The 27553-nt window shown below is 40.8% G+C and overlaps 1 protein-coding gene across 5 annotated transcripts in view; it reads left to right on the forward strand.

Annotated features, from left to right (window-relative positions):
* The window catches only part of STS (steroid sulfatase), a 205784-nt gene that overhangs the window by 146762 nt on the left and 31469 nt on the right, over positions 1 to 27553 (forward strand). For all 5 annotated transcript variants that reach the window (XM_063660535.1, XM_063660536.1, XM_063660534.1 and 2 more), the window contains one exon: positions 9538 to 9675. In XM_063660535.1, the coding sequence (XP_063516605.1) occupies positions 9538 to 9675 (138 nt within the window). The remainder of the gene's footprint in view (positions 1 to 9537; positions 9676 to 27553) is intronic.

A 27553-nucleotide genomic window follows, 5' to 3' on the forward strand; every position in this document is an offset into this window, starting at 1 on the left:
TGTGCCTATACCTCCATTACACTGAGTAGAAAAATCATAGATGAGAAAACGTCTATAATGGAAAACTAAGCAGATATTTGCACCATCTTATCTTTTTTATTACTAGCTCACCTTATATTTAAGATATCTCTGGTAGGACCCACGGTCCCTAGAAGGGCCCACCAATAGCATTGGTATTAAGGATCTTGGGGAAAGAACTGCTTCTCTCGACTAACACCGTAAGTCCCCCATAAAGCAAACAGATCACTCCGGAGTTAGGAGGATATTGCAAAGAAGCTGTGACTGGCAAACTGAAGGCTGCGTGGATCAAGGAGGTTGCAAAACATAAAAGATGAGTTTACCAAGGTGTTAATCAATCTCTCCATGTTTTAATTCAAGTGGAAAGAAAGGCTTGGACCTGTGACTGATGTACAAGGTGTCAGCAAAGGAAAACATCATTTTGAATTTTGTATCTTCAGCTTTAGAGATGGTAAAATCCAATGCAGATACCTAGTTGTAGCATGAACATGAGTCTCGATGGTGTGGTAGAGCATCATAAATCTGAAGAATTCTGAAGGGCTTTGTTTCCTGGTCCATTGTTCATAGCCTCTGGCCATTCTCGACTCACAGTCCTCCCTCCCTTGTGGCTCAGTCTGGAGGTTTAAGGTTGCCCCTCCAGTTGGATATTGCTGGAGAAGTTCTGGCTGATCTGTGTCCAGAGCTTTGCATTGACTTCTGTCATAGAAATGATGCAATGAGCATCTGTGCAACCTCCTACTCCATGGCACAGGCTGGGTCACCTCCCAGGGCAAGTTCAGCTGATGACCATACCAAACAGCAAATGGCTGTACCCGATTACCCAATGTCTATCTTTTGCAAGAAGAGAAAGTCCAGGAAATACAATGGCATTGCTGGATCAAGAATTGAAAGACAGCGTGCTCACTTTGAACTCTGCTCTTTCAAAACATGTCCTGCTAGTCTGAATGCCCATGGCTCAGGGAAACCATTCTATTGTGATGTCGATAACCCTATGGAAACAATGTCCAAAGTGGCTTCCCTTGAGCTACAGGCATGCTGACTTTGGGTCTTCTCCCAGACACTGGAGTATAGTTCCACAGAACAGGTATAATGACTTTGTTCTTCCCCGCACCTTTTCCCCATCTATGCAGGAAAACACTGGTGTGCTCCATGAACATGAGAACAAGTTGGAGTTATTTAAATTATTTCCAGCAAATGCAACACCCTGGAAAACACACAAGCTATTGTTAATCCAAGAAAATAGTGGAGTAGAGCCGTGAAGGCATCCCAGATGGTGAGAGCAGATGCAAGTGCAGGAGGGTAAATCACACATTACGACTGCCATTAGGGCAAAGATGGGTTTAATGGAGGAAATCACAACATTATCACAACAACCAGGTACAACACAAAATAAGAATTAATTACCAGGGGACAATATGAACTCAGGAACAAACCAAAGAGGGAAACCCAGTCAAGTGAAGACAGGGTTATCTGTAAAATGGCGACATTTCACTCTTACAGATTTCCATGTTTTAAGTACCCTAAAAATTCCGATTATATGCATAGTATGATTATTTACTATGTTTTAAAGTTATGTGTCAAATTGTCTGAAACTAGCCAAGTCTCATTATGAGCATAGTTACTGAGATCTGTGAAATTCCAGCCATCTCTTTTTATATGTCAACATTGATTAAGCATTTAGTCACAGGTAACCTTTCCTCTCAAAGTGTGGTTCTTGGGCAGGTACCATCAGCATTATGTAAGAGCTTTTTTTTTTTTTTTTTTTTTTGAGAAATTCTCAGATGCCCACTCTAGGTTTACTGAATCAGAACCTTCATTTTAGCATGGTCATGAATTAGCCAATTAAAATTAAAGGAACATTGGTATATAAGGTGACTACACTATGAAACCTATATGCTAAGTACAAGGTCTTGTGTGTTAGTTTGGTTCAGCCAGCAGAATTCTTTAAAAAATTGTGTAAGTTAATCTAATCAGTTTCTGAATATCACATTTGCTTACTTTTCCGTAGTTATTTCAAAAATGATTAGGGATGTCTTCTTAACATGTTTTGAATGAAATTTTTATGTTAACTTATGACATGTGAAAGTGAGTAAATTAATAAAAAGCATGATGATACACAAATTAATGGATGTAGTGACTCTAGTTGAATGGAAAGATCTTGCATTGGGCATGTCCACTCATCACTGTCGAAGAGGAATTTATCCTTTAATCCAAGAACTTCAGAGAGGATGATTCTCCATCATCTATTTGAGGCAGACAAATTTGCATTCAACATAAACTGCCCATGGCAGAAGTTTGAGCCCCTTGTCTCTTGCTCAGTCATTAGGGGAGATAGGAGCCACTCTTCTCTTGTTATTCAGGAAGTAGATACAGTATGTGCTGGAGTTCACCGTCTACCTCCCAGTTCCTTAGTTCCTGCAACTCTCCTGCAAGAGTTTCATTTCCAGTGCCCTCCTTAGACCTTGCTGTCCACTTGGCATTTGACTGATTGAATCCCAGATGACATTTTATGCAGGAGTTGCATTAGATCCATGTTGAGTACAGCAAAGCACAACTTCTCCTATTTAACTATTATGCCATTTTGCATTCTTCTCTTGAAAAAAAGGGAAAAGCCATACAAACACCAATATTCTCTGCAGTTACATTGAGTAAGTAGGAAAGACTTTCTTAATAAACCCCCCAAAAGACAGCACATCACTTTTGTATCTCAACCAGCATACAAAATGCAGATTATCAACTTTATGCCTTTTTATTTTGGTCCTATACTATTTTTCTTTTATGTGTAAACTTTTAGATTTGATTTTATACTGTAGATAAATCATATGCTTTCCAATGTCTGATCTGAAGGGTCCCTTGAGCTCCATATGGATGGAGGAGATCAGGACTAAAGTTTTGGAAATCTTGACCATTTATTTCAGGAAGAAGTACTAGATTGAATTCACCTATGTGAAATGGACATTGTATCAAACTGGAGATGATACACCTATTTGTGCAGTGACAGATATACCCTGATGTATGGGACATTGGTGTTACTTCTAATCCTAACAAAGAATTCCCTTTCTAGGACTAGTGACAGCAGAATTTCTCTGTGCCACTCCACAAATGGTTCAGGAGAGCATGAGAATAATGCTCCAAAGGCCACATCCCTGAAGTAACACCTAGCATTTTATATGGCCAGCAGAGAGTCGTAGCCACCCCCGGGGGTACAATTATTGCAACTCTTATGTATCTTAAAATTCTAGCTTTAGCTGAAATACTGGAGTCTCGCCATCTCTGTTGGTCAGATGTAGGAGTAACTTGCTCACCAGAATAGCTTCAGAGAGACTTTAGGGCACCATTGTGCCCTGGAGTTACACTGAGTAAGTGAAGAGGCTTTCTTAATTATTAACAGTGGGTGCCTGTTTAAGGGGATATCTATCTATCTTATGCGGTATAAAAATAAAACATATATGTTTTATATTATCTATGAATATTATATAAAATAATTATTTATATATAAATATATATTATTTATATATAAATTATTTTATAACTATGTTATATGTATATAACATATATAAGTATATATTTATATAATTATAATTTCTATATAAATTGTATAATTAAAATTTATATATAAAGTATATAAATATAATTATGCATAATTTTATTTATATATAAAGTATATAAATATAATTATGCATAATTTTATATATAATTATAAAATTTATAATTATAAATTATATGTAAGTATATAAATATAAATAACATCATAAGAAATATAAAATTATTAAATATAGAAATATAATTATAAAACATAATTTACATGTATACTTATAAAATTATAACATTCTATATAAATTTATATAATATATGTATAAAATATATAATTTTATATGTTTATATAAAAATGTATATATACATATATAATATAAAACATATATACACATATGTGTGTGTTATATATATAATATAAAACATATCTATGTTATATTTAATGAGCCTAATGCTTCCAAAAGTATAACTTTCATATATGTATAGTGACTTCATAGCACTTTGCTCCAGTATGCCGTCTGAGTGTACCTACCTTGTAGAAGAAAAGGCAAAGTGAAATGAACTGAAATGACAAGGCTTTGGTGAGGTAAGCTGAGGTTCTAACTCCATTGTAAAGTTAAGGAACAGTGAGCACTCCCTGTACGGCCAGTCCAGGGTGAAGTGTTTTGGGTGGAATTCCTCATTCTTTCTTCCACAGCAACCCCCTACTATTATCCATTATCACCTCTGACTTAGTGGCAGAGGATCCCAGTGAGAAGCCAGAGACTTGGGTTTCAAACCAACTCTAGTTAAGTCAGGACCTAGAGGCAAGAACTTTAGCACTTAGTCCTATGCTATGGCACCTCACTCACCTAAGACCACGAATTCTGCTTTCATGTTTGAAACCCTTCTCTCTCTGCACTTTGTAGCTTAGTGCCTGACTCTTACTAGTAGCTTAGTGCTTGTTTGTGAGCTAAATAAATGGAATGACAGAACTTTCTAGAATTTAGGCTTCCTCTGCAACCCACATCCACACTTGACAGAGGAAGGAGCCAGATTTTTGCATTTTCAAGGTTTCTTCTTTGGGACTGCAAAAGGTCTGGTTAGGAAGCCCTCACGTTGATAAGCTTGTTCTTGTTATCTCCAGTTAAATAACAAAGTGCTCTTGAAATGGCTTATTTTCTATATTTGTTTCGTTCAGAAAATGAAGGGAGAAAGCTTTGGAGATAGAACATTTCATTTACAAGCTATAATGCAGCTCACCATCGGCAATTCAAAACTATCACTCTATATAAATCAGTGTCATTATATCTGGAGAACCTTACGGAGAAATAATATTTGCAGACCTCTAATTTATAATAGGTTGCTCTGAAAGCAAAATTAATACAGCAGCATTTGTTCTCATGGGAGATTTCCGTTCACAGTGTTTAGGAGGGAAACATGTTAGACCTTTGGAGGATCAATGCTATAAAAAATTAAATGTTGAATGGGCTCTGGGATTTACAAATGAGATTCTGGCTTAAGACCTAAGTAGTATGGGATCCAGACTGTATCTTTTGGGAAAGAATGGGCTAAAAGGAAATTAGAAATCTGACCATTTCTCAGGAAGTTGAGCTAAATATTCTAGCATGCATACATGCATGGCAGCCTCAGCTACTTTCTCTTGTACTAATCCCAGCCCAGTTGTATAGGGCACTTTAATGAAAGTGATCACTCTAGGCAATGAAGAAGAAACTTTGATGAGGACATGTTAAATATCATGGTCATTTGAAATATTGGAATTTGGAGGAAATATCCAGGGAGAAGTATTAAGATGGGGAAGGATGCAGAATATTTCAGTTGAGATAATCTGCATAATAAATGCAGCTGTAAATTTGTCTGGAGTTAAAAATAGGCAAGAGGAGAAACTGTAAGTAGGATGTAGCTGGCCTTGGCTTTGAGGATGAGAGCTGTCCCTGAAAAACTCTGTGGCACCCCAGCCTTTAGCACACAGCCCGTGTAAGGTGGGCACTTCATAAATCCATGTTGAATGAATGCATGAGGAAGTCTAGGAGTCAAAACTGCGTTTGAAAGGCATTTAAAAAATTAACAGAAGGAGGCTGAGGCGAGGGGATTGCCTGAGCCCAAGAGTTTGAGACCAGCCTGGGCAACAAACTGAGACCCAATCTCTACAACGAATACAAAAAAAAAAAAAAAATAGCCAGGCATGGTGATACTCACCCGTAGTCCCAGCTACTTAGGAGGCTGAGGTGGGAGGATCACTTCATCCCAAGAGGTAGAGGTTGCAGTGAGCCATGATTGTGACACTGCACTTCAGCCTGGGAGACAGAGTAAGACCCTGTCTCAAAAACAACAAGAATAATAGACTATTTTTGAGCAGTTTTATGTTTACAGAAAAACTGAACAGAAAGTAAAGAGTTTTCATACACTCTCCCCTGCACATAGTTTCCTTATTATATATATTATATATTCATGTGGTATATTTGTTACAATTGAGCCAACATTGATAAGTAGTGATTAACTGAAGTCCATAGTTTCCATTAGGGTTCACTCTTCGTGTTGTATGTTCTGTGGGTTTGGACAAAGGTATAATGGCATGGATCCACAATTACAGGATCATACAGAGTAGTTTCACTGCCCCCAAAATCCTCTGTGCTCCGCCTCCTCATCCCTCCTTTCTCCCAAGCCCACAGTAATGACTGATCTGTTTACGGTCTCTATAGCTTTGCCTTTCCCAGAATGTCCCATGGCTGGGATCATACAGTATGTAGCCTTTTCAGATTGACTCCTTTCACTTAGAAATACCTTAAGATCCTTCCATGCTTTTCATAGCTTTATAGCTCATTTCTTTTTAGCTCTGAAATAATCTTTCATTGTCTGGATGTACCACAGTTTATTTATCCATTCAACTGCTGAAGGGCAGTTCCATTGCATCCAAGGTTTTGGCGATTATAAATAGACGTGGTATAAATATTTGTGTGTGGGTTTTTGTGTGCACCTGAGTTATTACGGGAGACACATTTTTATAGGAAATTTCTTTGCAGCATTTTCTTTGTGCAGATACTTCTACATATAGAAAGATGAATTTTGTTTCAAAGGAGGGTGTATGGTCATATGCCCTTCACTAAATACTAACTACAATACACGGAAGCAAATTCCTAAGTCCTCTGCTACCTGCCTAATCTGTGTTATTTTACACAGAGGTTGTTGTATGAGCAAAAGGGGGCATTTTTCTTTCAAAGTATAAACAGGGGTTATAGCGCCTTATTGCTTCCTTCTATTTCAACTCATTAAGCTAATTACCATTTTCAGAGTCATTAGGCTTAAATTAGTGTCTCAGCCAAACAACCCCAAGCCCAAGAGCACAGGTGGTTTGCTTAGCTGCACCAGATAACACCATAATAAATGTCTGCCTGATCATGATTTATCATGGGAGACAAATTGCTAAAATGGCCCTCGGGTGTCTTATTTTTTGGTTCTGAGTATGACATTTACATATATGGTGTGGGTTCTGGGAATGTTTATCATTTGAGTTAAAAATTGAGAAACATTGAACATACTCTAGCCAGTGGCACTTGCAATCAAATAGCAAAAATATGCCTTTCCACAAATGACTTGGTTGTTGCTTTTGCATCAGAAATCATCTCTGCCACCTCCATGGGCATCTCACTCTGCAGTCCTTCTCCTTCCCCTTTTCGGGACCAAGTAGGTGTGAGTGCAACCTGGAGTCAAGGGTCTGGCCCTGCAGGGTGTGATCTACCTGCTGGATAGGATGTATTCCAAATCCTATATTTAATAATTTCTACCACAGAGGATGCCTGGGGCCATTGTAGAATATCAGTTGTTGTGGACATCCTGGTGTGACTAAGAGCCCACCCAAAATTTGATTCCCATGTCGAGACCAGTGACAGCATGCACACACTAAGAGGATATGAAAAGGCTTATTACTCATATAATGTGGCTTTCTGAGAAGAGCAGGTGATATGGTTTGGCTGTGTCCCCACCCAAATCTCATCTTGAATTGTAGCACCCATAATTCCCACGTGTTGTGGGAGGGACCCGGTGGGAGATAATGGAATCATGGGGGAGATTTTCCCCCATACTGTTCTCATGGTAATAAATAGGTTTCGCGAGATCTGATGGTTTTATGAGGGGTTTCCGCTTTCGCTTGGCTGGCTCTCTCTCCTGCCTGCTGCCATGATTGTGAGGCCTTCCCAGCCATGTGATACTGTGAGTCAGTTAAACCTCTTTTTCTTTATAAATTACCCAGTCTCGGGTGTGTCTTTATTAGCAACGTGAGAGCAGACTAATACAGCAGGTTACTAAACCAGTACAAAAAATAGCTTGAGAGAGCTCGGAAAAGAAATGGATTCTGCTGTTATGGTGATTAGTACTTGGGGCTGGGATAAGGGTCTCTTGCGTGCAGACAGGGGCTTGCATAGTTCCAACCTCCCACCGGCAGAGAAGGAGGGAGCGCCCAGGATTTCTTATCAGCCTGCGTGGCACAAGCAGAAAAGGGAGAGATGAGGCTTAAAAACTCTTAGCACTCAAACTTTAAGAAATGGAGTCAGGCTCTAATATACCAATCAAAGCCTAGCAGTATGCACTGACTTATTAAATTAAATAAGCAGCATATGACTATGTAGAGCCCTGTGGAAATTGTACATTGTATACCTCTAGTTTGCCCATCATTGTCTTCTGATTTGAGAGCTGGGTGATAGCTTCCTAATCAGAAAGTCCATGTTTCAGCTCCTTCTTCAAACTTCAACTTTCCTCTATTTTTTTCTTGCAGAAAATTATAAGCATATGCAGAAATGGAATAGTACAGTTAAACCTCCATATGCACTTCACTCATATTTAACAGTTATTAACTCCTGGCTAATCTTGTTGAATCTATATCCCATATTCATTTATTCTCGTCCTGCATTCTTTTGAAGAAGACAGCAGCTATCATGTTCTTCACCACCTCCATTTCATCTACGGGTATTTCAGGATATATCTCTACAAGATTTTTTTTTCTCTGGTGTACTTTTTACTCCTCTGTGATTCTCACTGAGTCCATCTATTCACCTGTTCAAGATTTGAGCATTTTGAGTTTTCAATCAGATTTAATTCTTACTTTCCGGTTCTCCCACTTCCTAACTATCTGAACTTGAACAAATCGCCCTTTTACAGCACTGTTGCTCTACCCATAAAATGAAGCTAGTACTATTTACTCATAGGGTTCAGTGTGGTCTAAACAAGATAATATGTAATAAAATTCTCTACATGTAGACAGTGCTCAACAGAGGGTAGCAATTATTGTTATTATTATTGTTGTTGCTATTATTTTTTGAGGGGTTATCTGGAGGTGGTATACAATGTTAGTTTTGGGGAAAGAAGGTGAGGTCAGGAGGAATGTTGATATTTGTGATGGATAGTTTAGACTTGGGGAATAACTCCTGGTTATTCCTCTATCAATGAGGAATATTGATATTCATGTGAGGGATAGTTTAGATTTGGGTATCTACCGTAAGTATTAAAAGAGAATATTCTCATAAAATATCTATATACATATTTGTTCACATAAGAGGAACATCACTGGTTTAGTTTTCCCATCCAATAAGGAAAAATGATAGACTTCTTTATAGCCTTAGGGCCAACACCAGCTGGTGAGAACAACCTTTCAGCTTCTTTCTTCTGGCACCTGCCTCCAAGTGGCTCTCCATCAATGAACCTGGTACTTTTAGAATACTTTCTCAGGTCTCCCTGCAGAATCACTTCATGATACCCAGAGGTTCAAATGGTGCTTCTAAATGGCACTCAAGTCAATGAATCTTGGTGTCTATTCTAAGAACCCAGCCACAGCCAGTCTTGATTGCATCACATCTCATGTTGGGATAAACTCCAATATGTAAGAACATTTACTTCCACCTTGAGAAATTAGCCACCCATTGAGTAGGGCAACCATCTCCATTTGCTTTACGAATATGCATTATTTTTAAGTGGAGTCTTTTTCCCCTCCAGGGCAGATCTTGAACCTTCTGGATGAGCTGAGATTGGCTAATGATACCCTCATCTACTTCACATCGGACCAGGGAGCACATGTAGAAGAAGTGTCTTCCAAAGGAGAAATTCATGGCGGAAGTAATGGGATCTACAAAGGTGAGAAATGCTGGGATGGACAAGCTCTGACCTCTCAGCTCATCCACTCGTCACTTTTTTCTTGATTTTCGAGCTTTTCCATAGTTCTTCTGCTACTTTGCAATAGGTAGGAGACAGTGTCATGGAGACAGTCATGGAGACAGTCGGAAGGCCAAAGTGACCATTTCTGTTCTGGTTCCCACAGAATTTAAAAGCCCACATCTTGTGTCAAGACATTAGAATGAGAGTACGTATCTCCAAATGTAAATGCAACCTCATATAATGTAACTGTTTAAAACAAGAATTCCTCTACCCCTATGTGTAGATTTCCTGTCGCTACTGTAACAAATTGACACAAACTTATGGGCTTAAAACAAATTTATGAACTTACAGTTCTAGAAGTCAGAAATTCAAGATGGATATCTCACTGGTCTGAAATTGAGATGTTTGTAGGGCCTTCTACAAGCTCTTGGGGGGAATCTGTTTCCTTGGCTTTTTCAGCTTCTGGGGACTTCCCACTTTCCTTGGCTCATGGCCCCTTCTTCCATGTGGAAAGCTAACAATTCACTGTTTTCAAACCTCCGTGTCTGTGTCCGACCTTTGCTTCCATAATCTCATCTCCTTCACTTACTCTGACACCCCTGCCTCCCTCTTATGAGGACCCTTGAGATTACGTTCGGCCCGCTTGGATAATCCCACATCATCTTCCCATCTCAAGATCATGAACTTAATCTGCAAAGTCTCTTTTGCCATGGGGTGTAACATATTCACAGGTTACAGGGATTAGGACGAGAGCATCTTTGGGAGACCATTATTCTGCCTACGTGAACCCACAGTAGTATTTTGAGCTGACGCTTCTTTTCAAAAATTTTTTTGCAGCATTAGCTGAGCCACTTTCATGGTGGATTGGGCATCATGCTAGTCATTGGAGATATTTGATGAGACCCAGCTACTGGCTTGTATAGTGTATGCTCTGCCAATATAACATAGACATATATATTGTCTAATATATACATTTAGACATATCTTATGTACTTAGACATAGCTAATATTTAATGTCTATATACATTAGACATATCTAATGTCTATCTTATATGACAGACATTACATGACACACAACGTGGCCCATTTCATAAAGTGATATGATACCGAAAAGGGTGTATTTGTGCTGAGGGTTAGGACTCCCCAGCCAAATTTGCAGTGGATATGGGTTGAAGGTACAAGAAGAGGTGATGCCTTAACCAAAAGGGGAGGGTGAATCAGTTTACCAGCAAAGATATGAAAGGATGATATAGGGAATGCTTTTATCTATCAATTTGTTTAGAAATATTGATTATCTTCTGTGTATCTTGCATTGGGCCAGACACAACAGTAAATATATAACATGGTGTCTGCCCTGAAGGAAGTCATGTTGAACTGGTAGGTGGGTGGGTAGATGATGATGTGAAGCCTGGGAAGACCCAGTACAATTTGACAAGGGTGCTAACACTTGCATGCATAAGATACTAATGGCACAAGGGGAAAGAGAGCCTCACTTGGCTGAGGGGTTCCCAGGAATGTTTGCAAAGGAGACACGGCTAGAAAGGAGGTCACCAGTGGATCTGTGCCTCTGTTTTCTCTCCCCTTCTATATCTTTCTGCCCTTCCAACCCCTTGCTCTCTTTTGTCATGCTGGAAAGAAGGAGAAGCAGCAAATAGCTTGTTCTGCAAACTACAAGGAGTTCAGTAAGGCCAGATTACACCATACCTGAGGCAAAGAGAAATAGTCCTCTGTAGTCTATCCCTCAGGCTGCAGGTAGCTTATGAAGCCTTATGCTTCTATTTACTTCTCTATGTGCACATCTGGAGCCCTATGACTGGCTGAGCACCCAGGGGCAGGAACCATCTCCTACACCTTTTGTTACCTGGCACCTAGCACAAAAAGATGCCTGTTAGGTGCATCTGGACAACCTTCATAGGCTGCTCAGACCTCCTCCCAGCCCCTTCCTTTAGGTCTCGTTGTTACCTTGCTCAATGCAGGACACATGATCAATATGTAATGTGGGCTTGATTAATGAACTGGTGTGTTTAATCTGAACAGGATTAACCCCAGCAGGCTATCACTCTTTCAGCCCTTCTCTGTGTGCCATGTTACTTTAAAAGTAGTAAAAAGTAGAAACATGTATTCCTAATATATGATGACTTGGTGTTACCGGGCTGAACTGGGGTCCACTCACCCAGCGCAGTAAGGCCAAACATCCACACCGAGGTTTTGCAGTGGGAGAAAGGAGAGTGTTTATTTGCAGGGTTCCAAGCAAGTAGAATGAGGCCTCTCTCACTTAAGATTCCACTTCCCCAATGGTTTGCAAGCAAAGGTTTTTAAAGCCTGGGAGGCAGAGGCTACAGGCAAAGTCATAAGTCTATACATGGAGGTTATACATTGGTTTGACCTAAAAAGGCAGGACATCCCAAAGAAGGGTGCCCATAGGTTATAGGTGGCTTCAAAGATTCCCTGATTTGCGATTGGTTTAGGAAGTGAAGCTTTGTGTGAAAATTTGGGGTCAGCAAAAACAAACATGATATCTGGTCTGTGGGCGTGGCTTCCTCCAGGCCCCTTGGGAAGAAATTTGGAACAAAGAATGTCAGTCAGAGTTCAGTCCTCAGTTCCTTTTTACCTGGAGCCTAGGTAGATGGCATTTTCCATTTGGAAGGGGTCCACTTTCTGAAAAACAACTATGGGACATATGTTAAAGTGTTATCTGTAGTTATTACAGGGAACCAAACATTTTATGGCTCTAACTTCCTTGTCTATTATTTTACTCTATGATTACCTTCCTGCTTATCAGTTGCTCATTTACTTTTCAAAGCTAGCTAGGTGCCTGGAATTTTCTTTGAAGGAACTCAAGATTTTTCCCTATTTCCCTGCCTGGGGGAGTCCAGAAGGCCCCTAAGAGGGGTCCCTGCTCCATCTCATTGGTGTTTCAGTCTTATTTTCACAAGGCTATAACCTGTGTGGAGAGAGTTGTTTTTATTTCATTTTGTAGATGCCAGCATCCCTAAAAACTGGAGTTCCAGGCTGCATTCCATGCTCTAGTTCATCCATTAATTCATTCTCTCTCTTAGTGCCTGTTCAGTTCCAAAATAGCTTAGCAGCTGCCGAGGAGGAGATGTGTACATCAATCACAATTCTAGAAGTGGTTGGAGAGTAATAGTTACTTAAGAAAGTTACATATGGAAGGCTGTAGAGCCCCAGGGCAGGGAGAGGGGACCCCTGACTGACAATCCCGGGGAAGCTTCATGGGACAGAGAAGGAGCTGCATCACGTTTTGTACAGATAGTTCACCAGGGTTCAGAGACACAAGAGGTATAGATCAGAAAGGGAGCCTCAAGGGTCTTGAATAATGGTTGGGAACCCCAGTTTTATCATACAACCCTGCAAGCGTGTCAGGAGCTACTCCAAGAATTTCTTTTTTTTTTTAAAGAAATGTATTCGATGTATTAGAAATGTTTTGCTTGCATGCTAGAGATAACATGAATGTGTAACATGATTAATGTCTCAGCCACCGCTCTATTGCAAAGTATTATCCTTTTGTCAACTTATTTGAAATCAAGTTCACAGTGAAACATTGTTAAAATACAATGCCCTAAAAGGAAGATGGAGTTTCCTTCTAGTTATGGGAAGTAGGCTTCTGAGTGTCAAGATATCTTGTTCTCTAGAGCTGCAAACTCGAACACATACCTGTGGTTTATGCAGACACAGAGAAATCATAGGATTTAACACCCTGTTTAAAATAGCATCCTTTTCTAAACAATCGTGACTTCTACTGTCCATCAAAACCCTTCAAAGGACTTTGCTATTTGAACTTTTTTTTTCCTTTTGAGAGAATCTCACTCTGCCACCCAGGCTACAGTGCTACGGAGCCATCTCGGTATTTGATCTTAATGATTCTACTGTATTCCCAAGTCAAATCTGTTTCCCTAGTGAAATCTATGGGCTTCATCAATGACAGAGTGGATAAAGAAAATGTGGTATATATACACCATGGAATACTATGAAGCCATACAAAAGAATGAGATCATGTCTTTTGTAACTCGGATGGAGCTGGAGGCTATTATCCTTCGCAAACTAATAATGCAGGAACAGAAAATCAAATACCACATGTTCTCACTTATAAGTGAGAGCTAAATGATGAGAACTTATGAACATATAAAAGAAAACAACAGAGACTGGGGTCTGTTTGAGAGGGGAGGGTGGGAGGAGGGAAAGGAGCAGAAAAGATCACTATGGGGTACTAGGCTTAATACCTGTGTGATTAAATAATTTGTACACCAAACCCCCATGACATGAGTTTACATATGTAACAAACCAACCTTCACGTGAATCCCCAAACCTAAAATAAGTTAAACATAAATAAATAAATAAAATAAAATATACCAGACTTCCTGTTAAAAAAAATCTATGGGCTAATTTGGTAGAATGGCTAGGATTAAATCATCCTTCCATTAAATTCAACAGGTTATTCCTTTTAATAAGAGGTACATTACATGTCTGCTGCAGTCTACGTTTAAAAAACAATTATCTACTATTCCAGGGGTGAGGGAGTAATAATAGGACTGTTTCATTTCTTTAAGGAAATGACTTTGCAGTATGATTATTCTCTTTAGGTTTGGATATGGATAAATTTTGTCTTTGTCAAAATGTTCTGGCATAAAGGGAAATTGGGAAATAAGGGTAGGGTCAAATGTATACTTTGGGTATAATTCTGGTCAAAGTTCAGAAATCTTGGCAGTAAGTCCTTTACAGAGTAGTTCCTAAAATATTTCCCTCTGAGACCCTTCTAAAATAAATTTTCTTCTATTGTCCACATGCTTTGAATGATTGTGTCAACCTAATAAAACCAATTTTCTAAGGAATAATTTATCTTCCCATTTAATAATTAAGAAATCATTGTCTCCATTAGGGCTTCCCATTAATTTGACTGTGTTCCATACCATGTGATTATGATTTTCATAGACAGCAAGATAAATAAGTAAACCACTGAACATCCCATAGCCTGTGACCCTTTGTAGCTGTTAAATGTAAAATTTTCCATCAGGGCTGTTGACATTTGAAAATGTTCACATTGCTTCTTTGGGACCTTAGGAGTAGAAACCATTGCTTGAAACTAACAGAGGATTTAAGATTTCTGTGCAATCCTTAACTCTTTCTAGGAAATTTAGTTTATGGCTCTCAATTTATGTTCCTGCACCCTGGACAGTTATTGGATCTATTTGGATCAGCCTGGTGGGTGAGTCTTGAGAAGACACTTCATTCTGCACTTGTATCTCTGTCAAGGCATTAGAACAGAAAGGAGTTCAAGCCGAGAGTCCTGCAAATTGCAGTTCTCTTATTGAAGGAGCAAGTGGCCCCAGCCCTAGCTTCACTTGTCTAAATCAGGGTTCTAAGCCTTTGAGCCTCTCTTTGCATCAGGAGTTGCAAACAAATTCATGGAAGTTTCTTCTCAACCTTCACTGCAGCTGCTTCTCACCTGATCCACCTCTCAATGTTGGAGACCTCCAGGGCTCTGTCCTGGGCCCCCTTCCCTTTATCTTCACGTTTGCCCTATCTGATGTCATCCAAATCCAGGATGTCATATGACATCCAACTGCAGGGCATCCCACATACAGAGCCGGGACCCTGCTGTGGAGGTCCACATTGCTATGTCCAGCTGCCCACTTGCCACACAACCTGGAAGCTCAGTAGGCATGTCATCTCGGAAAGATGCAAGCTAGACATCAAATGCAAGCTAGCCCAAGCCTACACATGCCCAAATCTGCATGATCTTATTGAATGCTTTACCCCATGACTGAACCTCAGTGCTACAATATTTGCTGGTTGATGGGCTTGTTTTATTTTGCCTCTCTTTAACCCCTATGTATCCCATATTTTGGAATCACATCCTATTCACTTTATTTTCTAAGTTTATCTGACACTGGTCATCTTTTGTCAGCTGTATCAATTTTCCATCTTGTCCAGGCCACTGTGGTCTGCCCTTTGGACTTCTCCAGTGTGCTTCTTGGTGGTCTCCGTAATTCTTTGTTCTCACACTCCATTCTCCACCCAGACACTGGAGTGAGCTTTCATAAACATAATGTCAATGTACTCTATTGAATTTCTGAGGACTGACATAACTGTTAGCACCACAAACTGGGTGACTTAACAACAGCAGAAAGTTGTTTTCTCTCAGTTCTGGGGGCCAGGAGTCTGAAAGCAAGCTGCTGGAAGTGGTGGGCTCCCTACGAAACCTCTAGGGGAGAATCCTTTGTTCTGACATTAATTCTTCACCTTTCTTGACTTGTAGATGTATCACTCCAATCTCTGCCTCCACCTTCACATGGCTTTTTTCCTTTCTTCAAACACTCTAATATCAACCAGGCATGGTGGCTCACACCTGTAATCCCAGCACTTTGGGAGGCTGAGATGGGAGAATCACTTGAGCTCAGGAGTCGGAGACCAGCCTGGGCAACATAGTGAGACCTTGTCTCTACAAAAAACATGTAAAAATTAGCTGGCTGTTGTGTTGCACACCTGTAGTCCAAGCTACTGAGGAGGCTAGGGTGGGAAGATCACTTGAGCCCAGGAGTTTGAATCTGCAGTGAGCTATTATTGCACCACTGCACTCCAGGCTGGTCAACAGAGTGAGACCCCTGTCTCTACAAAAAAACAATTTAAAAAACAAAATTAACCAGGGGTGGTGGTACACATCTGGAGTCCTAGCTACTCAGGAGGCTGAGGTAAGAGGATCGCTTGAGCCCAGGAAGTCGAGGCTACAGTGAGCTATGATTGCACCACTATACTCCAGCCTGGGCAACAGAGCAAGACCCTGTCTCAAACAAACAAACAAACAAACAGAACAAAAAACCACTCCAATATCTTCTCATCCACTGAAAATACAATGTGAAGTCTGCACCCCAGCTGTACAGTTTTCTTCTCCTCTCTTCCTGGCTTTTCCTGGGTCCCCCAACCCCTTCGTCTTGTTCCCACCTTAGAGTCTTTGTGTTGGAAACTCATCCTTTCATCTCATCTTTGGATGGATTTTATCTTTCACTCATATGTTGCCTTTGTAAGGTCTCCCTGGACCACCAAATCAAAAGTCCTTGTCTCCTCCCACCACTTTATTCTAATTGCTTGCATCTCTGATATCTTACCTGTTTATTATTTTATTTGCTCATAGTCCTTCTCCCATGGAAGCTGGAATCTAGGCTGCCTCATTCACCACTGTGTCCTGGTGCCTTGAGTAACCATGGAGTAGGCATTCAATAAGAACTTACTGACTGAGTAGGGATATGGTTTGGCTGTGTCCCCATCAAAATCTCATCTTGAATTGTAGCTCCCATAATCCCCACATGTCATGGGAGGCACCCGATCAGAGGTAATTGAATCATGGGGACGGGTCTTTCCTGTGCTGTTCTCGTGATAGTGAATAAGTCTCATGAGATCTGATGGTTTTATAAAGGGCAGTTCCCCTTCACACGCTCTCTTGCCTGATGCCATGTAAGACGTGCCTTTGCTTCTCCCTCACCTCCCGCCATGATTGTGAGGTGCCCTAGCCATGTGGAGCTGTGAGTCCATTAAAACTTGTTCTTTATAAATTACCTAGTCTCAGATATTTCTTCATAGAAGTATGAAAATGGACTAATACAAATAGTGAACATTTCTCAGATTTCTCTTCCTTCTGTCTCCTTCTCTCCCTATTTCTTCCCTTTCTCCTAAAATATCCCTTAGATGGGACCAGAATAACTTCCTTAAGATTTTCTTTTAGTTGAGTTTAGACTTGTTTGCCTTTTCCTCATAATACAAGATTTCCTTACTCTCAGAACAGAACAGTTAAACTCATATGTCTGGCTTCATTTCCATCCCTCTCCCAAGTCAAGGTCACCCTGAAGGAGGCTCTTCCTCCCTCCCTTTTTCTCTGCCTACAAGCAAGTAATAAATGTCAATGGAATGGATAAATTAACTCTATAGATGGCTTCTGCAGAAGTGTGGGGGTGGGGGATCATATTTTCCAGAGTGTTCAAGAATATAGACTTTTTTTTTCATGTGTGGAGAAATGCTTTTAAAATTCCCTGATGGCTGCATGGAAGGCACTGCTCTTCAGACATTTTTTCCTTACCTTAAGGCCAAATTCCAAACACATGGCTTGAGTCCATGTCACTTATGAGTTGCTTCTTACAGTCACTGATTTTGACATCTCTTTCCATCATTCAATAACACAGCTTTCTGAGAGCAATTGATACTTTTATTGTGAGAGAAAAATAGTAGCAACTGACTCTGGTAGATTATTACAAGGTAGTTATGTTCAAATGATGTTGGCAAACATTGTCATTGGCTTCCCAACAGTAGGCAAAGCTGCGCCTTCATGCTAGTGTCAGTATTTAGTCCTCCAGCAGGTATCCACAGCCTTTTCACCTTTGAAAGAAGATCACATCAGTCTCATTTATGTGTTCATGCATTTGGTTGAATTTTACTGACATGCATTTATATATTGATTCTATAGAACGTGCCGGCACAGGGCTAGCTGATAGGGTATAAAGGCAAAGAATAAAGGGTCTCCAACTGCTACTAATTTACATTCTACTAGAAGCTAGTAGCTTAAATTCTACTAAAAGACAGAATGCCTCTAAATTCTACTAGGTTTTAGGATAGAGATATAAGAGACCACTTCAGTGTAATGTACTGGTAAGGGAACTGTTAAAGAATGGTAAAGGCAGTTAGCCCAACTTGGGAATTCAGAGAACCTTCCAGGAGGAGCTGACATTTTGCAGGCTGACGTTTTGCATTGTTGGCTAGGAGAGGACAGGTGGGAAGTACACAGTAGGCAGGTGTGAAATACTTATGGGGAGCGAAAAAGCAGCTCAGTATTTCTAGGGATGAAAATGTAGCTGGGCGCAGTGGCTCATACCTGTAATTTCATCACTTTGGGAGGCCAAGGCAGAAGGATTGCTTGAGCCCAGGAGTTCGAGACCAGTCTGGGCAGCATAGTTAGACACCATCTCTAAAAAACAGATTTAAAAATTAGTCAGATGTGATGGCATGTGCTTGTAGTCCAGCTACTCCAGAGGCTTGAGATGGGAGGATCAGTGGAGCCTGGGAGGTGGAGGCTGCAGTGAGACTTGATTGCACCACTGCACTCCAGCCTGGGTAACAAAGTGAGATCCTGTCTCAAAAAAAAAGTGTGAGCAAGGACTGACAGTGTCAGGTGATGGAGACTTGGTATCATGTCCGGGCATTGAGCTCTGCCTTGTGGGTTATCTGAGCTGGGAGTAGGGACCAGACAGATGGGTTAACGTTAGTGAACAACCTGAAAATGGAAGGGCCATTTGGAATGATTGGGACTGTCCACTTCAGCAGAAAATGCAACTGCTGGATCACCACCGTCTCAGGCATTGCCATAGGCAGAGTGATTTGATTGCATTGGCTTCAGTTGACAAAATGTATGACCTTAATACTACACAGTTAAATGTGGCAGAGCTTGCACCTGTTGTTGAAAAAGTCACATGGACAGGCAGGAGATTGTGATCCCGTAATGGGAGGCTTGAATTTCTCACTTTTGAGATGGGCAAGATTGAAGTTGTGTGGTCGAGCGTGCTCTGCAGGAGAGAAAGGTTGGGATTCTGGGACAGCAAAGAGGTGGGAAAGTGAAAAGGATGTGGCCACGGTGGGTAAACTGGGCTCTGTGAGGGCAGGGAGTGGGCATAGCTCATACTTATGGGCTCATTTTCTTTGATGACATGCAGGGAGAGTTTCTCTTTTGATAGTCAAAGGTCAAGCTGTTTAGTATATGACTCTGGTGGAGAAAATTTTAGGAATGCAATGTGTTAGGGAAATGAAACATTTAGCAAAATAGAGACCAGAAGAGGTTAGAAATAGGAATTTATAATCACATTCACCTCTAGGCTTCTGTTTTTTTCCCACAGCAATACTCTTCATTGATTAATTCATTATTTCATTTATTTCACAAAATATATTGAGTACCATCTATTTGGAAGGGATTTCACTATTACTTTAGTTGATTTAACAGTGCATTAGACAGTTTGTTCTCAAATACTGTTGCTCCTGTTGGAATGAGACATGCATAGAATTGGTTGTCATATGTCCCATAAACTTGAACTTGAAAAATACTGTGGAAATTGAAAGTAGAAAAATAATATGTGATCGTAGAAGGCTTAATGAAATCGGAGAGGCTTGTTATCTAGGCTTTTAAGGAGCTTTGTAAATGATTTGGGTGTGGGGGCTGTATTAGTCAGGGTTCTCTGGAGGAACAGGACTAATAGGATAGATGTCTATATGAAAGGGAGTTTATTAGGAGAATTGACTCACACAATCACAAGGTGAAGTCCCACAATGGGCTGTCTGCAAGCTGAGGAGCCAGGAAGCCAGTCCAAGTTCCAAAACCTCAAAAGTAGGGAAGCTGATGATAGTGCAGCCTTCAGTCTGTGGTCGAAGGTCCGAGAGCCCCTGGCAAATCACTGGTGTAAGCCCAGGAATCCAAAAGCTGAAGAACTTGGAGTCTGATATTCAAGGACAGGAAGCATCCAGCATGGGAGAAAGATGTAGGCTGGAAGACTCAGCCAGTCTAGTCCTTCCACATTCTTCTGCCTGCTTTATCCTAGCCGCATGGGCAGCTGATGAGATGGTGCCCACCCAGATTGAGGGTGGGTGTGCCTCTCCCAGCCCACTGACTCAAATGTTAATCTCTTTTGGCAACGCCTTCACAGACACAGCCAGGAACAATACTTTACATCCTTCAATCCAATCAAGTTGACACTCAATATTAACCATCCCAGGGTCAAATCCTAGCAGAGCAACCATCAAGAGGGAGCAGCAGAACTTTCCAGAGAGCAGAGGATGAGCTGTTGACCAGGACATTTTCGTGGGACTCAGCTCAACCAAGGTGTGATGTTGGAAAGGTGGACCCCAGTCAGGACATGGTTAGCTTCGCATTCCAGAGTAAGATATATTTTTTAGTTTTTCATTCTTGCAGACAATATTAAGTAGGAGTTCAATTAAGTGACAAGAAAAATGTTAGTAGACATTGCTGTGACACTTCCCCCGATGCTGAAGGATTTAATATTATGGAGTAAGGTCCAAGTTGGTGTGCTCACCCCACCCCAAAAAATCAGAATTTAGTAAATTAGAACAGGACTGGCCTAGCTATAGCGTGTGGGCCTAATGCAAACCAGCCCTTGATTTTTCTAAATAAAGTTTTATTGAAACCCAGCTGTGCTCATTTGTGGATGTCTCATTCCTGGCTGCTGCTTAATTACAACAGCAGAGTTGAGTAGTTGAGAAAGCCACCCAAAGAGCCTGAAATATTTACTATCTGGCTCTTTAGAGAAAAAGTTTGCCAGCCCTTGACTTAGATTCCTTAGCAGTTGGACGTATTGCTTGAGGAGTCATTCTTAATCATTTGACCTGTGTCAATTAATTTTAAGGATATTCTTCAATTCTTGACATGTTATTTAGGAACTGATATCACCAGGTTCCTTATTTTTGCCTTCATAATAGATGGGTAATACGTTGGTGGAACCTGAAAAATATTGTTATATTTCCCATCTGCAGTTCATGGGTTTTAGTCTTTGGCATGAATAAATCAAGGAGAGTGTAAAATGTAGCATCTTGGGTGAGAAAACATTTCGTGTGAATTATCATCACACACTTCAGCGGGCTTTGCCTCAATTCAGAGAATTAGTGTTATCTCAGATGGGAAGATTTGAGGAGAAAAATGAAAAACAGAATATTTCATAAAATTCTGCCTAGATCAAGCATAAGAATGACTAGCATATGCTCTTGCCATTAAAAGTGATTTGACCTGCTGTGTGGTAGCATTCAGAAGGACAAAAATAGAAGCCTAGTTTGCAAACAGCTGTTTCTAACAAGAGTCTTTGAGTAAATTGTAGAAGAATCCTCGCTACGCTTGCCTAGAGAGATTGAGTAACTCAGCCATCATCCTTCTGTGATGAGAACATCATCACAACATGCCATCAAGATGTTAAAAGTGTAAATTGGACAATTACTCTACAAAATTTTAAACTTAGACCATGGCTTTTTCTCTGCTCATAAATTTTCAGAAAAAATAATTCATACTCCTTCACCTGTTTTTTTTTTTTCTTTCCCCCGTATCCCATTCTCCAACTTTCCTAAGTTTATTTCTCCTTCAAAACCCAAGTCAAAATCTATTGGCACAGGGCAGGTTCGCCCAGGTAAAAGACATTTCCTTTGATTTTTGTTGGTGTTTAATCAGAGTTATCTGTGGGCATATCTTTTTGTTTGTTTGTTTGTTTTTTTGAGGCAGGGTTTCACTTTGTCACCCAGGCTAGAGGGCAGTGGCATGATCACAGCTCACTATGGCCTCAAACTCCCAGGCTTACTCAATCCTCCTGCCTCAGCCTCCCATGTAGCTGGGACTAAAGGCATGCACCACCATGCCTGGCTAACTTTTTTATTTCTTATTTTTTGTAGAGACTAGGTCTCACTGTGTTGCCCAGGCTGGTCTCAAACCCCGACCTCAAGTGATCCTCCTACCTCAGTCTCCCAAAGTGTTGGGATTACAGGTGTGAGCCACTGTGCCTGGCCTGTGGATATATATGAGCTGTCTTTTGAGACCTTTAATTTCTGTAGGGCAAGGTCCCTGTTCACTGTGTTCTCTCTGGGATTCTGTCGGCATACAATCAGAGTTCTCAGTGGGTATTATCTATCTTTTGAGGCTGTGAGTTTCTGTAGGGCGTAATCTCCATTGTATATCTTTGTGTCCCATTTGGGGATGTGAAAATCAGTAAAGTCTAGCATTTGGCAGGACAGGTTCTAGAACTATACCTAATACCATCAATTACTGGCTGTGTAACCTTTGCCAAAGTTTTCTTGGCTGTGAAATGGGTTACTTGCCTTGCAGAGTGATGGTGAGAATCAAGAGTTAATAAAGTCATGAGTTTGAATGGTTTGGGGAGCATGTGAAACTCCATCATTAGTCCTGATCATAGCAAGTCATTGCTTATTAAATGTCTGCTGAATGAATGCAGCATCCCGTGTCCACCCTCTGAGTTCCTCTAAACTCTGCTCGATGATAATGTGAGTGGTGCCCGGGAGAGCAGATTTCGGTGCTTTTTCAGCCTGACAGACACATTTGGCGCATCTCGCTTTCCACACAATATCACAGGAGGAAGGAGACTCAAAGCTACACCATCTGACAAGCAAGGGCACTTGCTCATCAACACATGCCTGCAAATGTGTGATCATGCTTCCTCCAACATGTTTTTCCATAGGCAGTGTGTGCTCGGATGTGTTTATCATCTGTTAAAAAAATTTTAAAACATTTTTTTGCCATGACTGTTGTAGAAACTCTCTCTTTATAGCTTTAGAAAATTGCACAAGATTATGTTTATGGGTACATTTCTTTAGGACCTGAATATAGACTCAGAACTATTAATACAAGATGGGAATCTCATGATGTTCCACATAGTGGGTTCAGAGCTTCCAACAGAGCGTTTCTAGGGTGTGACAATTTGTTAACACTAGCTGCAGATGAAACCATGCCTGGTGCTACCATTCAGGTGGTCAGTAGGTGGCTAGATCTAGGGGCTACAGGCACAGCTGCCCCCATAGTCCCGTGCCTGCAATAGAGGTGCTCTGTGCATCTTACGTGAGCAGGGGTAAGCTACTTCTTTGCACCCAAGCAGAATTATTGCCACCAGGTGGCCATTTGTGGCTTGGAGCTCCTTGGGGAATCTGGAATCTCTGGCAGGCTGTGATATTTCCAGGGCCTCTGCCGGAGATTTGTTTTATTTTGCTTTGTTTTCAAAGTGGTTATACATCAAGCCATGTTCTCATAAGATGTCTCTTCCATCACCTGGAGTTCTGGGATATTAGCAAATTCCTCAGAGGGGAATAGATCACTGGCACTTGGGTTGTAAAATACACAGACGTTGGATGTGCCTGTGGATTTTTGTGAAACTATGTGCTTTGTTTTCTGTTTTTTAAGACATGACGTCTCTCTCTGTCACCCAGGCTGGAGTGCAGGGGCACAATCATAGCTCACTGCAGCCTCAAACTCCCAGGTTCAAGCAGTCCTCCCCCGTCAGCCTCCTGAGTAGCTGGGACTACAGGTGTGTGCCACCACACCTGGCTATTTTTTTTAATTATTATTAATTTTTTTTGTAGAGATGGCATCTCACCATGGTGCCAAGACCGGTCTTGAGCTCCTGGTCTCAAGCAACCCACCTGCCTAGGCCTCTCCAAGTGCTGGCATTACAGACATGAGCCTCTGCACCCAGCCACTGTCTGCTGTTTAAGGGCCATGTTTTTCAGCCACTCTCTCACGTGCCTCTACAGCCAGGTGCATCCCTTGGCTTCCCCTGGTGAGCCCCTAGTAAACCATCCTCAGACGTTGCCTTTCACCTTAAAGATGATGTACAGATCAACTCCTGGGAGGGTACGAAATTCGCTCAGTGCCTCAGTCCTTAATTCGACTGTTCACATGTATCTTTCTGAGTTTCTACGTAGGTGTAGAAACTAAATGTGGTTTACAAATATGGTGTGATCCTCTTCTCGCAGGACGCAGACAACTTGGCACCAGTGCTCTTGCTGCAAAGATAAAGTGATATGAGAGAACTGTTTAAATTCACAGGCTTTGGAGTCAGTCAGACAAACCTGGATTTCTATCTGTAACTCTACCGCTTACTAAGTAAGTGACAGCACATAACTGAAGTTCTTTCAGCCTCAGATTGTGCAACTATTTTATATATATATTTTATATTTTATATATATATTATATATATTTATATATATTTTATATTTTATATATAATTATATATATTTTATTTTATATATTTTTTATATTTTTTATTATTTATTTTATATATATATAAAATATAAAAATGTTATGAATGAGTTTAGATTGATGGAGAATTACAAAGGTAGTACAGAGGTATATTTTTCACCCAGCTATCTGCAATCTTACCATCCTACACAACTGTGGTGTATTTGTCAAAATTAACCTTCACGTGTTACCAGCCTTCCCATTAATGCCCTGTCTCTGTTTCAGAATCAATACACAATGCCACGTTGCATCTAGAGGATTAACTTTTAGAGGGTGCTTTTTCTTGATTTAATAGTTTGGTTTTTGTTCCCGTTTATTTATGCTGTTTTATTTAAAACAAGGGGGCAATATGTGTATATCTAAACCATTAATGAAACCAGCCCTTTTTTGTTCTATAGCAATCACTTATTTTGTTGTTAAATTTAAAGTGAAGATGGCGTGAGTTTGATTGAGTAGCAGGATAAGCAGGTGAAAATTGTATGAGTTTGATGGAACAGAAGGAAAATTAGACTGTAATTCACACGTTGAGATTCCTCCCAAAGATCTGCTTTCAACTGCTTGAATGAAGTACGGCAAAGTAGTTAAACTTCCCATTAGTTGGCTGTGATCTCTGTGAAGCAGGAATCACAGTATCTGTCAGAGAATTACCTTCAAGTGATGTTGAAAGGATAAAATAAGGGGAAGAGTTTTAACTTTCTTAGGACGCCATCACAGAAACTACAAAGTATAACGTGAACTTCCATAGGAATCTCCCCTAAGTGACTGTGCATATAGAATGTCTGAATGTCTGCAAAGGTCAGAGCCCGCTGAGGAGACTACAGTCTTCAGCTGTAAGAAATGAGCTTTTAACTATTCACAATAGCAAAGACATGGAGTCAACCAAAATACCCATCAACAGTGGACTGGATAAAGAAAATGTGGTACATACACACCATGGAATACTATGCAGCCATAAAAAAGAATGAGATCCTGTCCTTTGCAGCAACATAGATGGAGCTGGAGGCCACTATCCTAAAAGAATTAATGCATGAACCTAAAACCAAATTCTGCATGTTCTCACTTATAAGTGGGAGCTAAACATTGAGTACACATGGACACAATGAAGGGAACAACAGACTCTGGGGCCTACTTGAGAGTGGAAGGTGGGAGGAGGGAGAGGATTAAAAAACTAAATATCAGGTACTATACTGATTACCTGTGTGATGAGATAATCTGCACGCCAAACTCCCAAGCCATGCAGATTACCTATATAACAAACCTGCACGTGTACCCCTGAACCTAAAATAAATAAAAATAAATACATAAACAAATACATACATAGATAAATAATGTAACATCTGAAAAACACACTAGAACAGAGTGCAATAAAAGGAGGCATTCCTGTAAAGGTTAGAGGAAAAAAAGAGAGAGAGAGATGAGCTTTTAACAATGGAGATTTGCTTCAGGACCCCTGAAACCTCTGTTTCTAGTAATTTACTTCCTAAATATAAGTGGCATTTATTTCCAGTTGACTCACACATGATATTCCTGCAAGGAATGAGCATTTTTTCATTGGCTTCATTCTCACTTAACTGTCTATTTAATGCTTCACACAAATTGTTTAAAACAGCCTCTTTTTTGAGTAGCTGATCTTCAACTCCACTCCCTTTGTCCCCAGCCTAAATTCCTGATGGCTACTTCAGTGCCACTTAGCCCTACGCTGTCTTTGTCATAAAGGGTGAGGAAGCAGTGTTTATTCCCCCAGCGATGGGTCACCTGCCCAGCTGGAGTGACCTCAGCCCTGGCCTGTCTGAGCCCTATACTGGAGCACTTGGTCTCCATCCCTCAACGGGAGGTGTTGCTCATATAGGGGCCACAGGAAAACTGCCCCTTTGCCCTCTGAAGGTTTGCTAAAAATCAGCTGACAAAGGCAACTGAGAAAAGGCACACAAATTTATTAACATGCATGGAGCCTTACAAAATAGATCTCAAAGAAATGGCTGGATGGTTGATGCTTTTACACCATCTTGAGGTTACAGAAAGAATGGGGCCTTGCCTCCTGGCAACACAGGTTAGGAGAGGGAAGAAGAGGACGCCTGGCTAGCAGAGGTGGTCTTGTTATGCAGATAAGACCTCCTGTGTAGCAGTCCACAGAGAGAAGAGATGGTGAATGTTTCTTGCAAACCTTTAAAGGTGTGTGTCTCTCAGTTCATCTTTCCTAGATCAGACAAGGGAGGCCTTCAGAGAAAGCCTGGCTGCCTCAATGCAGATTCTCTCTCTCGCTCTCTTTTTTTTTTTTTTTTTTTCTGAGACAGATTCTCACTCTGTTACACAGGCTGGAGTGCACTGGTGAGATCTTGGCTCACTGCAACCTCCACCTCCCGGGTTCAAGCAATTCTCGTGCCTCATCCTCCCAAGTAGCTGGGATTACAGGCGTGCGCCACCACGCCTGGCTAATTTTTGTATTTTTAGTAGAGACATGGTTTCACCATGTTGGCCAGGCTGGTCTTCAACTGCTGACCTCAGATGATCCACCTGTCTCGGCTTCCTAAAGTGCTGGGATTACAGGTGTGAGCCACTACGCCCAGCCAGATTTTCTCTATAGATTCAAATCTCCCGTACAAAAGACAGTTTTGCAGGGCTGCTTCTGTTTGCAGACCCTCTGAACATCCATCTCAAAATATGTCAAAGAAGAGTATTTTGGGGTGAAATATTTTGGTTCCTTCAGTGACCATCTTCTGAGATTATCTGCTGACATTCTGATCCACTCTGAACTCACCCTTCCTGCCTCTGCCGGTACCCTTTCAATGCTGTATTTAATTATATTCTAATTGCTTCATAGGCACCAAGCCTGTTTCCTCAACTCTCCTGGTTAAGAGCCATCCTGGTAATAAAATAATACCAACGAAGATAATAGCCATTTTTTGTGCCTCTCTTGCAGGCACTGAGCTTGGCAGTTGGGATAATCATTCCATGTAATACTCACGTGGAAACATTGTGGGAATATGAGATACAGAAAGCTGAAGCTATTTTCTCAAGTGCAAAGGACTGGCGTATCTGTTTCCTATGTCCGTTGTAATCATTGAC

Source organism: Pongo pygmaeus, chromosome X (genome assembly GCF_028885625.2).
Source record: "Pongo pygmaeus isolate AG05252 chromosome X, NHGRI_mPonPyg2-v2.0_pri, whole genome shotgun sequence".
In the NCBI taxonomy this organism is placed as follows: Eukaryota; Metazoa; Chordata; class Mammalia; order Primates; family Hominidae; genus Pongo; species Pongo pygmaeus.